Source organism: Vigna umbellata, chromosome 6 (assembly GCF_029865625.1).
Source record: "Vigna umbellata cultivar VRB3 chromosome 6, Vumbellata_1.0, whole genome shotgun sequence".
In the NCBI taxonomy this organism is placed as follows: domain Eukaryota; kingdom Viridiplantae; phylum Streptophyta; class Magnoliopsida; order Fabales; family Fabaceae; genus Vigna; species Vigna umbellata.
Genome location: NC_142170.1, coordinates 11,048,023 through 11,062,279, shown reverse-complemented (window position 1 = coordinate 11,062,279; position 14,257 = coordinate 11,048,023). Strand labels below are relative to the sequence as shown.

General features: G+C 33.0%; 2 protein-coding genes across 2 annotated transcripts; one reads left to right on the top strand and one right to left on the bottom strand.

Annotated features, from left to right (window-relative positions):
- Positions 1-1,141: 1,141 nt before the first annotated feature.
- On the top strand, positions 1,142-3,271 carry LOC124835126 (xyloglucan endotransglucosylase/hydrolase protein 31-like). Its single transcript, XM_047310009.2, has 4 exons — positions 1,142-1,527; positions 1,639-1,739; positions 1,851-2,068; positions 2,490-3,271. Exons 1-4 carry the CDS (start codon positions 1,299-1,301, stop codon positions 2,848-2,850), a joined length of 909 nt encoding a protein of 302 aa, XP_047165965.1. The 5' UTR covers positions 1,142-1,298; the 3' UTR covers positions 2,851-3,271.
- A 6,869-nt stretch (positions 3,272-10,140) lies between these two features.
- LOC124835142 (putative glucuronoxylan glucuronosyltransferase IRX7) lies at positions 10,141-12,431 on the bottom strand. Its single transcript, XM_047310033.2, has 4 exons — positions 11,640-12,431; positions 11,194-11,555; positions 10,860-11,110; positions 10,141-10,732 (listed from the first exon to the last, which is right to left on the bottom strand). Exons 1-4 carry the CDS (start codon positions 11,920-11,922, stop codon positions 10,252-10,254), a joined length of 1,377 nt encoding a protein of 458 aa, XP_047165989.1. The 5' UTR covers positions 11,923-12,431; the 3' UTR covers positions 10,141-10,251.
- Positions 12,432-14,257: the final 1,826 nt, after the last annotated feature.

Below are 14,257 nucleotides of genomic sequence, written 5' to 3'. Positions count from 1 at the left end.
AATCTTTCCAAACTCCACCCAAAACCATATTATTTCTCAAAAAACAACGTAGGACTAATCCGAATTTTATGGACTAAACTTTCTGCATTACATAAATATAAACTACTTGCTTTGGACTTGAGGAATATGTCAAAATCGGAAAGGTAAAAGTGGGTGAAATGGAGGGAGAATAGTATCAGTCTAATTTCTTTTCTTGTTCATAAAAACTATCATAACATATTTAATGATTCGAAGTTGTTGAGATTTGATATTGTTTCTTTTTTTATGATCAGCAGATTACCATGAGCAGAAAGCATAGAAAAAAATTTAAGGCACTTCATGTGGTTATTCCAATTATGAAAATAGTCAAAGCATGCTAAGTAGAATAGGTTGGGGTGGTTATAATTTCCTCTCTAAGTGTTGACTAGAAAAAAATTCTCCAAATTTTAAAACTTTTATACTCATTACAAGTTCCTGAATGTGATTTCACAGTACAAAAGTAATAGTTTCTAAATGTATTGGCACTTTGTTTCAGAACTTAGTATTCTGGATACCTAGTTACACACGAGTAAGACTATTGATACAAAAAATTATCACAACAATTTAGCCTAAAAAGTGTGACAAAATGAGTGATGTCAAAAACAGAGATAGAAGAAAAAAAAAAGCTTGTGAAAAGGTGTTGCAAAAGCTAGTTGTAAGAATACTATTACTTACTTTATATACAGTTGCAGGGAAATATTGAATGCAAGCAAATGTGGAGTACCACCAGATAGCTCTCATTGATGTGTCATTATGAAGGCATATATCCAATCCTACCCCAATTCACATCACATCCTCCTAAACAAAGTTGAGTAAGTTTTTCTCTTTATCATATGCTTTGTCCAAGTGCTGTATGATAGCATGTAAAGCTTCTGATAAGGTGAACCATTCAAAGGTCAAAATAAATGTCACGAAAGTAACCGTTAATGTGTCTTTAATCCTCCAAGTTTTCTTCTCCTTCCCAATTGACAAAGGATAACAAACATTTATTTACTTGAAAAGGATGTTCCTTCTCTGTAGGAAATGAAAGCAGACAAGCACACAACATAGGTTGAACTGTTTTTCCCTCTTGTTTATCATCAAAAACCTGATAAACTCTAGTCCCTCGTGTACCCAACACCTTATTAAACCAAGTTATCGCCGTTTTTGGCACTGTGGGGCCTCCAAATCCCTCTATATATTAACAGTGTGCTTGCTCATACTCTTCATGAGCACCACCAACTACCCTTTTGATTTTGTGTCCCACCCTGCATCTTAGCAGAGCCACTCTGGTTACCACAATGTCCTTGCTACCTTCCTCTTTCTTCCACATGGTTTCTCTCTTCTCTTTTCTTTTATTCTCAATCGTGATTCGTTGTAGTACTGCTCAGGGTCCACCTTCCCCTGGCTACTACCCTAGTTCCAAAATTAGTCCTGTTACCTTTGGTGAGGGATTTAAAAACCTTTGGGGACCTCAGCATCAGAAACTAGACCAAGACTCATTAACAATCTGGCTTGACACTTACACAGGTATGTACATGTCTCACATAAACCCTCAACTTTGATAGTTAAATCCAACTACATGTGCTTATTTATTTTCTGGTTTATTCATTATCACTTTCACTGGCACTTTTTTTAAAGGGAGTGGATTCAAGTCACTTCACTCTTACCGATCTGGATACTTTGGTGCTGCGGTTAAGCTTCAACCTGGTTATACAGCAGGAGTCATAACATCTTTATACGTGAGGATTCATCTATAGCTTGAACTAATGTTGAAAATTGAGTACATATACTATGCTGTGTACAGTTATTCATCGTTTTTGTTTGTTGTTTCATTTGGGAATTGTTTGTAGCTTTCAAACAACCAAGACTACCCGGGAAACCATGATGAAATAGACATTGAATTCCTTGGTACCACGCCAGATAAGCCATATGTCTTGCAGACAAATGTGTACATCAGAGGAAGTGGAGATGGGAACATTATAGGGAGAGAGATGAGGTTTCACCTATGGTTCGACCCAACGGAAGATTTTCACAACTACGCTATATTATGGGAACCCAGTGAGATCATGTAATAATATCTTCATGCACTACCATGATGCTCATTGATTTTCCATAAAATCTAACTCAAAGACCTTAGTATAATCTTTTTCTAAATATTCTTTTTATGTAATAAGGATCAACCATCTGGGTAGCCCAATTAGGCAAATAAAGGTAGGTTAAAATATTTCACCGAAAAGGCTATTTCTTTACAATAATGGAACGTGGTCCCCTTTACAATATACCAGTTAACTTTTTTATCATGTTTGTCAAAAGTGAGAAAAACTGCATTTTGTCACTCAATCATTGATGGCTTATTATGGGATGACAATGTATTTTTCACGGGAGTAGGTTGGTTATATGATAAAATCTAGCAGAATCTGAATTATCTATGTTGCTTGCTAGTTTTAGTAATTTAATTAAATATCTTACGGTGGGAATAATATATGCAGCTTTTTGGTGGATGATGTCCCAATAAGAAGGTATCCTAGGAAGAGTGATGCCACGTTCCCCACAAGAGAAATGCATGTGTACGGATCCATATGGGATGCTTCTTCATGGGCTACAGAGGGTGGAAAATACAAAGCTGATTATAAATACCAACCCTTCATTGGTCAATACAAAAATTTCAAACTTGAAGGTTGCACCACTGAAGCCTCCACCTCTTGCCAGCCACCTTCAGCCTCACCTTTAGGCTATGGAAGCCTGAGCTCTCAGCAACTTGCTGCAATGCAGTGGGTCCAAAACAACCACTTGGTCTATGACTATTGCCATGATCCTGGGAGAGACCACACCCTTACTCCAGAATGTTAATTAAGGTTTAAGGAAAATACTTTCATAAATTTTAATGGACAACTGCAAATTTCAACATACAGAAACAAGGAATATCCTGTTACTTTGAAAATAAAATTATTTCGAACTCTCCCAACTTAAAAATCATTGGTTTGGTTGAGGTTGGTATGTTTCAAAGCTACTTTTTTACTTTTCGTACTACCAAAAGGGTTTGTTCATGGGGTGGATTCTGTGATGGTCCCACTTGCTAATGGTAAGTGTAATTGAAACAACAGTGAGCGTCCAAGCCCCCCAGAAAAGATTGTGATGTTTTTGTTGTTTCTGTAATTGTGTTGTTTGTGTCCCCACAAAAGATTGTGATGTTTTTGTTGTTTCTGTAATGTGATGTACTGTTGTTTAGTCTTTTTCCTGTTGAAATAAATCTATTTGGATGTTTTCCTGATTGGTATTTAGGATCAGAAATGTGAAAAAAGGCCTTTGTCCCTCTGAAAGTAAGCTGTTGGAAGGAACCTTGTTGTGGACTTTTGTTGCTGAATTGGACAACCAAAGCAATTATTCAATCTGTGACTCCATCAAAATAATAACTAACCTTATATTCTGTTGTGTCGGTAGAACGCCCCTACCAAGAACTATTATGTTTTGTTTGAACCTACAAAATTTTCAAAAAGAAAGAATTAGGATACCGTTTTAATATAATTATCATTTTATTTGACATTTTCTCAGTTACAACAACAGCAAAAAAAAAAAAGTCTGAATGTACGTGAACTATCATAATTGCATCTTAGGAATCTTTCACAGTCTCTTGCTTTGGATTTCTAAATTTCATCTTGTGAGTGATCAGACACATTACATTGTCGTCGTTTTCCTTTGTCTATTTGTGGCATTGTCAATTGTCACATGAATCGATTCAGGATTTCCAAGAGCATCATGGGGAGAACGATGCATTGCTACCCGAGATCAAACTTTCAAGTACTGCTTTGATTGGAAAATTAGGGTAAATCACGGAACATAAAATTCTGTCATGATTTTGTCCGCGTATTAAAAAATAAATAAAAAATATTTAAACTGTCTTGACTTCGAGTTTAAAACTACAATGTAAAAGAAATCTAATGATACTTTTTCGATGTTTTTTTTAAAATATTTTAATATCATCTACATGTCATTTTGTGATTAGTCTAAAATTACATCACAATCAATAATAATAATCATAAACACCAATATGAACCAATCACAGAATAAAACGTAAATGATATTAAATTGTTGTTAAAATATCTCAAAGAAATTACACTCCCATGAAAAAATGTTTATTTATCTAATTGTTTTAAGTGATATGTAAACCAATTCCGAATAGAAAAACTTTTAAACTAATTCTTCAATTATAATCTTACGTGTGTCGTTAATATTTTTTACCTACAATACGATAAAGATGTCGGGAGAGGAAGAAAAAACAAATACACTTAATAGCAGTAGTAGGAAGGTTGAAATTAATTGGGAATAAGGTTAAGTAAAAATCTAAATAGTAAAGAAATATGTATAAACTTCCTAGTGCAAAAATTTAAATGTTTTGGGTGATCAAAATTTAGGTTACGAAAGTATAGATTTGAAAATCAAATTGAATTATATCTATATTGGAAGCTAAAATAAATGAAGTAATTGATCAAATTAATAAGTTATTAGAATTCAATTCGTTTGGGTTAAACTAATTAAATAAATATGACCTACGAGTGGTGTCTATAGACTCAGGGGTTCGTTTGGGCTTTTCAATATTCTCGTTCCAGGCAGTTTTCAATAAATAGTCATTGCCGACTAATTAATATTTTACTAAAATACCCATAAAAAAACAAAACACAACTTAGAAATTAAACTCAGACAGATCCGGATGCTAATAATTTTTTTTAAATTATAACTTAAAAAATAATAATTCTATTTTTATGGAAATTAATACGAGACCTGAATTGTATCAAGTCATAACAAGTTTGTCTAAATTAATTTAAGATATGAAAATAAAAGAAATACATAACATAAAAGAGTGAGTTAATTTAAATTGAATCAAGTTTCACTTAATCAATAAATAAAACTTAACTCAATCTAATTAAATTGAAATTGTCAGGCCTCGTAAAACACACCCAAAATCCCTCCCGTCAGACTCATTAGAAACGCATCCAAAACCCCTTTGAACGGACGCCAGGTGTCAAGCAACGAGGATTAGAAATCAGATAGTGGGATGCATGTGTCAGCAGAAGAGCGGACGCTCGTTTGACGTGGGAAGAAAAATAATTTTTCTGAAACCTCCTTCCCACTCTCTTCTGCATGCAACCTTCTTCCCAAAACTCTGAACTTCTCATTCTCCTCCTTCTCACTAGAAACTCTTTCTTCTCTCTAAGAAATCTCACCCTTTCTCTACTCCGATCTACGTTCAGGCATCGTAGAAACATTCCCGGCGTCCTAAGCTTCAATCTGAACCGAACAATTTTAGTTTCTGATCTGGTAAGTCTTTTCTCCTTTAGTCGTTCGTTTTCTGGCTCATGCAAACCAACTTCTGGTTGCATGAGTTCGTATTACTCTTCTGAAACAGTTTGTCTGTTGGTTGTTTTGCTTTGAAGAGTTGATTGAACGAATAGGAGAATCTTAGTCAGGCAAACCACAATCCTATATCTTGAACGATCGTTCACGCTAGAGGTAAGGGAAGCTTATTAGTTTAATTTATGTGATTAAGTGTTGCATGAACGTTCGCTGACTTGATTGGATATGAAAAATGATGATACTATGTTATGATGCATGAAATGTATGAAATTTCTATGATTGGATGGTATGAGATATGAAAAATTGATTATGGTATAAATGTATACAAGTGTGAAACTATATGTTAAGAACTGAATTTGAATAATATTGATTTTGGTGAGAAATTCCCTTAAGAAAGTGTACGTACGTTACTGAACGGTCCTTGACCGTTCGGTTTTCTAGTGAAGTTGGATTTGTAGCGGATTCTTTCAATTGGGAAGAATCCTAGTTGAGGACGAGCGTCTTCACTTCGGAATACTGTGCATGAGCGTTCAACCAAGCACAGTTGAGTATTAACATTTGGTTATAAATCTAAGTATATATGTAATTGTATATTTTATTGTTCGTAAACACTACTTCAATATTACCGTACTATGTTCATCAAGCCTTTTTATGTTAAGTTTATTGGTGCTCGGTCTTACACCAAGCACTCGTACTGAGTAGTGCTCGGTCTTACACCAGGCACTCGTTCCATTTTCGTAAGCTAAATTTTTAATACGAGCGTTCGTTTAAGCCCTCTAGGGTTCGCTCTCTATAGCGTTCAGTCTTTGACTGACATTTTGATTCTTTGATACCAAACTCAATTAAACACCAACGTTCGGTTTTCTTCATATGAATCACTCTAAGTACCAGTTTTTGAATACCTAGAAATATCCTTATTCATTGCTTTCACACTAGAGTCCACGTCCTTGTTTTGGTTTTCTTTTAATGTTCTGAGTGAGTTCTCAAGAGTCAGTTCATCTAATTGACTAAACGTTAAAATTGACGTTCGTTCCATTCATCTTTGGAATATATTATTGTACTCGTTATCTCTCATTTTCATTCCGCGTGTTCGATCTTGTTCTCAGTTCGGGTTGAACGTCTGTCATTTTAAAGTTTGTTTGAATCTTTGTACGTGATAGTTCACCGAGATATTTATTAAGGAAAGATGAAGAAAATGTGATTTGGAAATGTTGTGAATTATGGACGAGCGTTCCGGAGAGGAACGACTCATGTATGAATGTTGGAAATTGTAAAGTATGACTGTGGGCATGCTAAGCTGGCCGTTCATCCTGATGTTTCGTGAGTACTCGTCTTCACGTAGAGGAGGGTAGGTCATGTGTGGGAACGGCAGGAGGTCCTAGTCCTTAGGGGTACTTTGGACAGTTAGGACTAACCTCGGGTGGCAGCTGTTGAGTGTATCCTAGTTACTACATCACCCGGGTGCACGAACGCCTGTATCTACACAGATTTCATACAGTCCGGACGATCAGTCTAGTGATAGGCTTCGTAATGATACATGTGTTGAAATGCTCTTGTGTGTTGGATTGTTTAACTTATATGTTGATGCATGAATTAAATTACATAAGCTTACCCTGTGTTTTCCTTGTGTTGTCTCGTCTTGTGCGTTCGTCTTGTCGTTGCAATGATCATTCGTGTGGATGTGAGCAGAAGGAGACGCGCTGCTGGAAGAGGCGCTAGAAGAAGAGAACTTGGTCGAAGTGGAAGTGAAGGCCGAACCGTAGGATGTTCGGTTAGTAGATAGTAGTTTAGTATGAGGTGATCGTTCGGTCACCTCCTCTCTTTTTTTGTTATCTGACCTAGGCTTTTGTAAACCGTTCGGTCAAGTTTACTCTTATCTTGTATAGTTTAGCTGAAAAGCTTATGTAAGGCTGTTCGACCGTAACCGTGCGTTTTCCTAGAGTAAAGACTGATCTGAATTATTAATTAATGTGATTATTCTATTATATAGTTTTGTACTGTATTTTTGGAATGTTACATAAATAAATGGGTCGAATTAGATTATAAGATAGTCAAACTTAATCACTCATTTTGTGTGTATTTTAAAATAAAAAGATTAATATTATAAAATATATATACACAACTTTCTCTAAAAATTTCTTTTTAATTTATAAGAAAACACTAAAAGTGTTTTTAAAATGTTAGTTATATATAACCTTTAAACATGTTTTTTAATTAAAATCAAACTAGTTCTTGGAAACTCAAACAAGCAGATATGAGTGAGGTAAAAGGGTCAACAGAAAGCTACATAATGAGACGCTAAGACTTGGAAAGAAGATGGTTATAAAAGAAGGCACTAAAGAGATAGGATTGCAGAAGTTATGGGTAGCCAAAGAAGAGATAATAGATATTTGTTTCCATTAGGATGCTTGTTTCCAATAACAGAAAACTGAAAATAAAAAATAGCTTACTGTATTAACAGAAAAAAAATTTTGATTAAAAAATATTGACGACAAACGTAAGATTATAATTGGAGAAGTTTAGAAGTATATTTGTACTCATAATTGGTTTACATATCGGTTAAAACAATTAAATGAATATATTTAAAATTTAACATTTATTTTGTATATATTTATATAATGATCAAACTACACTATTAAAGTTCTTACTAAATATTATATAAAAAGTTACTTTTGTTGATATAAATATTACATTATAATTTTATAACATTATGATTATTTTAATTAAATTTAGTTAAAATTTAACTCTAATATAAAAGTTATAAATGTTTTAGTTTGTTTTAAAAATATTGATTTTAATTATATAACTGAGGTATGCCTATAATTTTATGTTAACATGATCTTTTAATATAGTCTATGTAAAAAAAATATATCGATTTAACAGTAATTTTTGAAAAATATAAATAAAAAATAGCATTTGATAGAGATTATTTACCAGAAATTTATTCAATCCAGAATTTGACTAAAAGATTTTTTTTAATCTATATTAAGTTTAAAAGATTTATTTCAAAACAGAAAAGGAACTTTATATTTTTGTTCCAAATCTAAGTAAATACATATAATTAAGTAACTTTTAATTTTTTAAAAAGATAATTAAAAAAATTAAAAAATCAGTAAATTATATAAAAATTAAATTTAGTTTTAATTTTATTATATTTGAATTATAGTTTGCATTATGGATAATTTTTGTGTGAAGTAATTATGTTGTGAAAGTGTGATAGTTTCTAAAGAATAAAAGTAAATGAATGAGATGAAATTATTTCTAAATTATTTGTTTTGTTATATGTATGTGTTTAATGAAATTTGTGCTTTCAAGGAGGAATAAGTGCAATGTTAATTAACATAGTGTCGTTTGTTGTTGATCAAGAATTTTTATTGTCAAGTTATCTTAATCTTACCTAAACTCGTATATCAAATGAAATTTGTATGGAAAGGTTTTAAAGGAGTTTTTATAGTGTGATCATTGATTTTTTTTTTTAATCAAAGTATAAATAGTTTTAACCTAGATTGAAACCGGATATGACATTTTATTTCATGATTACATGATAAGTGTAAGATTTATAGAATTTGACTCAATATGCAAATCTAAAATAATTATGTCTTAGTATGTGTTGTGTGAATATGAATGTATATGTTAATAGAATTTATATTATAGAACTATTATACAGGATGATAAAAATTATTATTAGCATTTATATTATACTAAATTTATGTTAAAAATAATTTAAATTATAAATTTTAAAATAATTTTATTTTATGTAAAATATAAATTTAAACAAATTTAATATTGTTAAAATATTTAATAAAAATATTAATATTTATATGAAAAATAAATTTATATGAGAAATAAATTTGATCTTAATATAAAAATAGATTGAATTGTTTAATTTTAAAAAACTGAAATTGACTTTAATAAAAAACAAATTCAATAACAAAATTAAGAATAAAATAATGATATTTAGTATGAGAATGACACTCTTATTGTCAAGTGACAGTAATATTTTTTCTATAAAAAAATAAAACACAATTAAAAATAATATTAAAAAAATCAAGAATTAATACATCATACAAACAAAATTGACCAAATTATCATATTTAAAAACAATACCTAAATAAAACAAATAAAAATTCATTGAAACAATTTGAGATAATTTTATAAATAAAAAATATAATACAAATTTATTAACATGTTTTAAAAATTATAAGGATAGCACCGTACATCGGTATTTAGAAAGTTATATTTTTCAATGTTAGTTGCTAATGAGTTTTAAACGTATAATATTACATTTAAACATAATAAACTATTGTTTGAATTTTTGTTTGAATTTACAATTAAAACCAAATTGCTTAATTAATAAAAATAAATACCAAAAAAATTGACAGTACCCTTTTGTAGTGAAATTAATACTATGGTTTATGGCATCCAAAAGCCTCAATACATCAATGCCATGAAAAGATAGAAACCATATGAACATTATATAAACAATTAAAAAAATTGCAATGTCAGAATTTGCTTACAATCTTTTATGAGTGGTTTAATAGGTTAATTAAAGCAAGTCAGGAAACCGAGATGATTGAAAGTCAATAAATAATTGATGCTATGCTGTATTATTGAATTCTCTCTCCTTCAACGTTAGACATAGAAAAACCATAGCATTCATATCCGTGACCACTGACAGCTTCACTACTTCCCAAATCTTTCATTAAAAACGGTAAAAAGTTCTGACACACACCACTCAACCATGTCGCTGTCCCAACACCAAAAACTCTTCCTCACAACTCACAGGAGTAAAGAATACAATAATTTATTTAATCTACTTCTATCAATATCTATAATCTATATACACAAAAAATGCCACCCAATCAAATGCAATACAACATCCACGTCGGAAATGCAGTATCACGTGTCGCTCTGTAATTCGTCACTACCCGAAGACCTTCTGTAAGACCTATGGAGCTTCTCACTCAAACTAACCAGAACTTGCCACGTGGCGTCGCCGTACTCCATCTCCTCGTTGAAAAGCAGGGCCCGCCTCGTTCGCGGGTCCCACAAGTTCCTCTGAATGTCACTCAGGTTCGTTGCTGCCACGCGCTCAAGAATCTTCCCTAGCTTCCCCACGTCCCTCTCCGCCACCGTCAGCGATATCTTCGACCAACGCACGGTGGAGGAAAACGGTAACCGAATCCCATCCGCAATAATGACCGGCACACAGCCCAATGCAACAGATTCAACTAACCTCGGACTCCACGGAGCCCACCCTAACGGACACAAACAGAACACCGACCGAGCAATTTCCAACTGGTAGCCGCTAAACCTGTGCCTTTGCAGGTAAAACCTCCTGTCACCGTTGAACTTCCGATAAATGTCCGTCCTCACTCGCCTTCACAGAAAAAAGAAATTGGAGAAGAAAACGGTCAATTCTTTTCAAACAAAACGCTTCATTAGTTAATCATTTGACTAAATTAATATCTCTTTAATTAATGATTAGTGGGGCCACTGGTAATTACTTGCTGTAAAACCGTCCACTGATATTTTTAGGATGCAATTCCATTTTCCCACGGAAAAACGCCCAAATTTCTCGCGGGCCGTTAACCGGAAAATTCTCCAGCGTGCTCCGTACACTTTCCGGCGAAACGTAAGGTGGTATCACCACGTTCTCCACGTCTTGACACGGATGCCTGTGAACAACGCCGAATGTCTGCAACACAATGGAATTCTTCAAAATTTGGGGTATTCCATCAGCAATGGCCGCATCCTCCTTCAAAAGCAGAAAAGTCAATCAGAAAAACGCTAACTTTATCAGACATTATATTCAATCGATGTGGGCCATTGACATTTTACCAGGCTGTGGAAACACGCACCAAAGTCGTGGGAAGCGACAAAGACATGGTCACGTCCCTTGCTGTGGTTCCAGAAAGGGTATTCCATGGACACAAGGTTGACGGCGGAGGAAATAAGAGAGCGCGCGTGCCCAATGGCGGGGAAGCCGTTCACGGCGCTGAAGTTGCAAGAAACGTAAACGGGTACGAAGAAAAAATCAGCTTCATAAGGATCAAACGTGCGAACCTCGCTCGTTAACAGTGCCCTGTGGATGGCCACTTCCGACGCGAATAAATGGTTGCCACACCTCTTGTTTGCGAGCCAATGGGTGTTGTACTTGGGAGGAAGCTCGTACACGAACATCTTCAGATTCTTCAACACCCCTGCAACGAAATGAGTAGAAATAAATTTCAGAACTAAACAATTACTGAGCTGAAAATGCTGACCCGTGTGTTATGTTACGCCACCTAGAGAGTTGGTTTCGGAGTCGATAAGGGCACGGGGGACAGCGTGGGACTCGGAGTTTGAAACATGGGACGATGTGTCTGGAGAGGTTGGTGTGGTGTTGGGGTTGCTGGTGATGAGATAGGAAGTGAAGAAATAGAGGGAAAGAGAAAGCCAAAGAAGCCATTTGTAATATGTATGAAAGAAACTGTTTTTCTCTTGTGGAGGCTTGTTCCCTGGTTTATGCAGAAGCTTCATCCCAACAAAGAAAACCCTGCTTTTGGGGGGTTTCTTTTGCTCTGACATTTCTTTCAAAATTAAAAAATTGATAGCAACCTAGGTTTGAAGAAGATGTTGAGAGAGAGGGGTTTCCAAAAAAATGAAGAAAGGTAGAGGTTTATTAACATCTCGTTTTTGCACCAGAAGATGAACATGTGGGGATATATTTATTGATCTTAATCCGAAATCCAATTCTTCTTCCCTAATTACTGAAGGTGCATTTAACAAACATGGAAACGAGAGTTGTTTGTGTTTGATCCAGAAGTCACATGGGGATGATGGATGAGCTTGTAGCTCGGCGGAAGCATAGGTTACTGTGCTGCTTTTGGTCCTCTCAGTATTTGTCGTCTTAAATGATTGGTCCAATCTGCTTCCTTTGTTGCCATGTTAACAATTCATATTTTATTCATCCTAGTCTTGGTTGTTATTATTATTATATAACAATATGATAAGAATTGCATGGTGGTTTTAATAAGCAGAACATGATATCAAGCTCTCACGGGATGCTAGCACAGCTAACGTGGTCAAGTGAAATGGTTGGAAACCGTAGACCACGCTGCTTGCAGATAATGCAATAATGCAGGGCAGAGAAAAAAAAAACGACAGAAAGTTCTTTTTATAGCTGATGAATGAATAAAAGTCCGTATAGTGACTTAAATGAGTGGAATCCGTTACATCTAAGATTAAAAACCATTAATGGCATGAACCTGGTCATTGTGCTTAAACTAACGGTTCGAAACTTCGAAAAGGGATCAGAATTCAAAAGGGATGGAATATATTACAATTTAGAAGTGTAAAATAAAGTAGAACTCAGTTTTATATATATATATAAAAGTATATTTTACTTTGTTAAATTTGTTAATCTTTAATACTTAGTGTGACCGTTTGGTTCATAACAAATCAGATGAAGTTCTTTCAAAAGTTAGAGGACTAAATGACTGATTGTCTTTTGTAATACATTGATAGGACGATTTGTGCGATTCTTGCCTTTGAAATTACATTAATCAGATGATCTATATTGTAAATTCATTGACCGAACGGTGAATATGGTAATATATATATATATATTAAGTATATCGTAGGGTTGGATGATCCTGGAGATAGGAAACGGCTAAATGACCTAAAGAAGAAAAATACTTGGACTTCAACAGATAAGATCGAACGAAAACTAGTAGTACTAGACGACTCAACTTGATAAATAGTCTTCTCAGCAAAGATTAAGATAAGTATTGATTAGGAGTAATGGGCTGATATTGAGCCGAGATTAAAGTTTCACTAATCTCAAGCCCATCTCAAAAACTATAACTAAAGGTAAAGGTAAGATGTAGGTGATCACATTTACTTGCACTTAAGATTGTTGCTAAGAAAGAGAAAAAATTGTGAAGGTGTTTGAAGTTACTTAACCTGACACCCAAAATATTAAGATTTCTCTTTTGAGAGACAAAATCAAACATTGAACAAAATTTAATGAAACATGTTCTTACACAATTTAGAAAACAATAAGATAGAGTAAGTGACTCCTAAAAAGTGAATTATTGCTTTCTAGTTAGAGAATTTTGAGTTTTGATACAAAATTAGAGAAAGATTTACTTTTAAAGAATAATATAAAGATTTTATGTTTAATAAAAATTTAAGGAATATTTGTATATGATATGGTAAATGGTAAAAAAAATGTGAGTGATTGTTTTTTATGGTGTATTTAATAACACGTTAGATAATTTTTTTTTCTTTTGAGAAAAAAAATCAATTTCGTTTAATAATAATAAATATAAGAAAATTAAAATGATTAATGATGAAATAATTGTTTTATAAAATTAAAATTATAACACTCAAAGTAATAGACCAATTTTATTTCTTCAGTTAATTTCTTATAGATATTAAGCAAATTGACCGAGCAAAGCAAAAAAAAACATGCATAAATATATAAATAGGATGTAATTACACTTGCTTTTAGATAAAATTTATCAAAAGAAGGTAGTTTCTAAGTATCTTAATACCAACAAGAAAAATTATTACTATATAATACCAAATATTATATATAAATATATATACCTATTTAAGATTATATGAACTCAAATTTTACTTTCTAATATCAAAGTTTATCTACTCATTATAGCAAAAGAGAAATATAACACTTAACCAAAAAAGAAAGGATTAATAAATTATAATTTTTGACATTTCTGTATCACAACTCATAACATAAATTCTACTAACATTCAAATAAAATATACACTCATATCAAGCAACACACTTCTAAGACTTAAAGACATAATTATTCAAGACTCAAGTATGTATTTATACATTGAATTAGATTATAGAAGTCTTACACTTGTCATGTAATCATGAAATGAAACGTCATAAT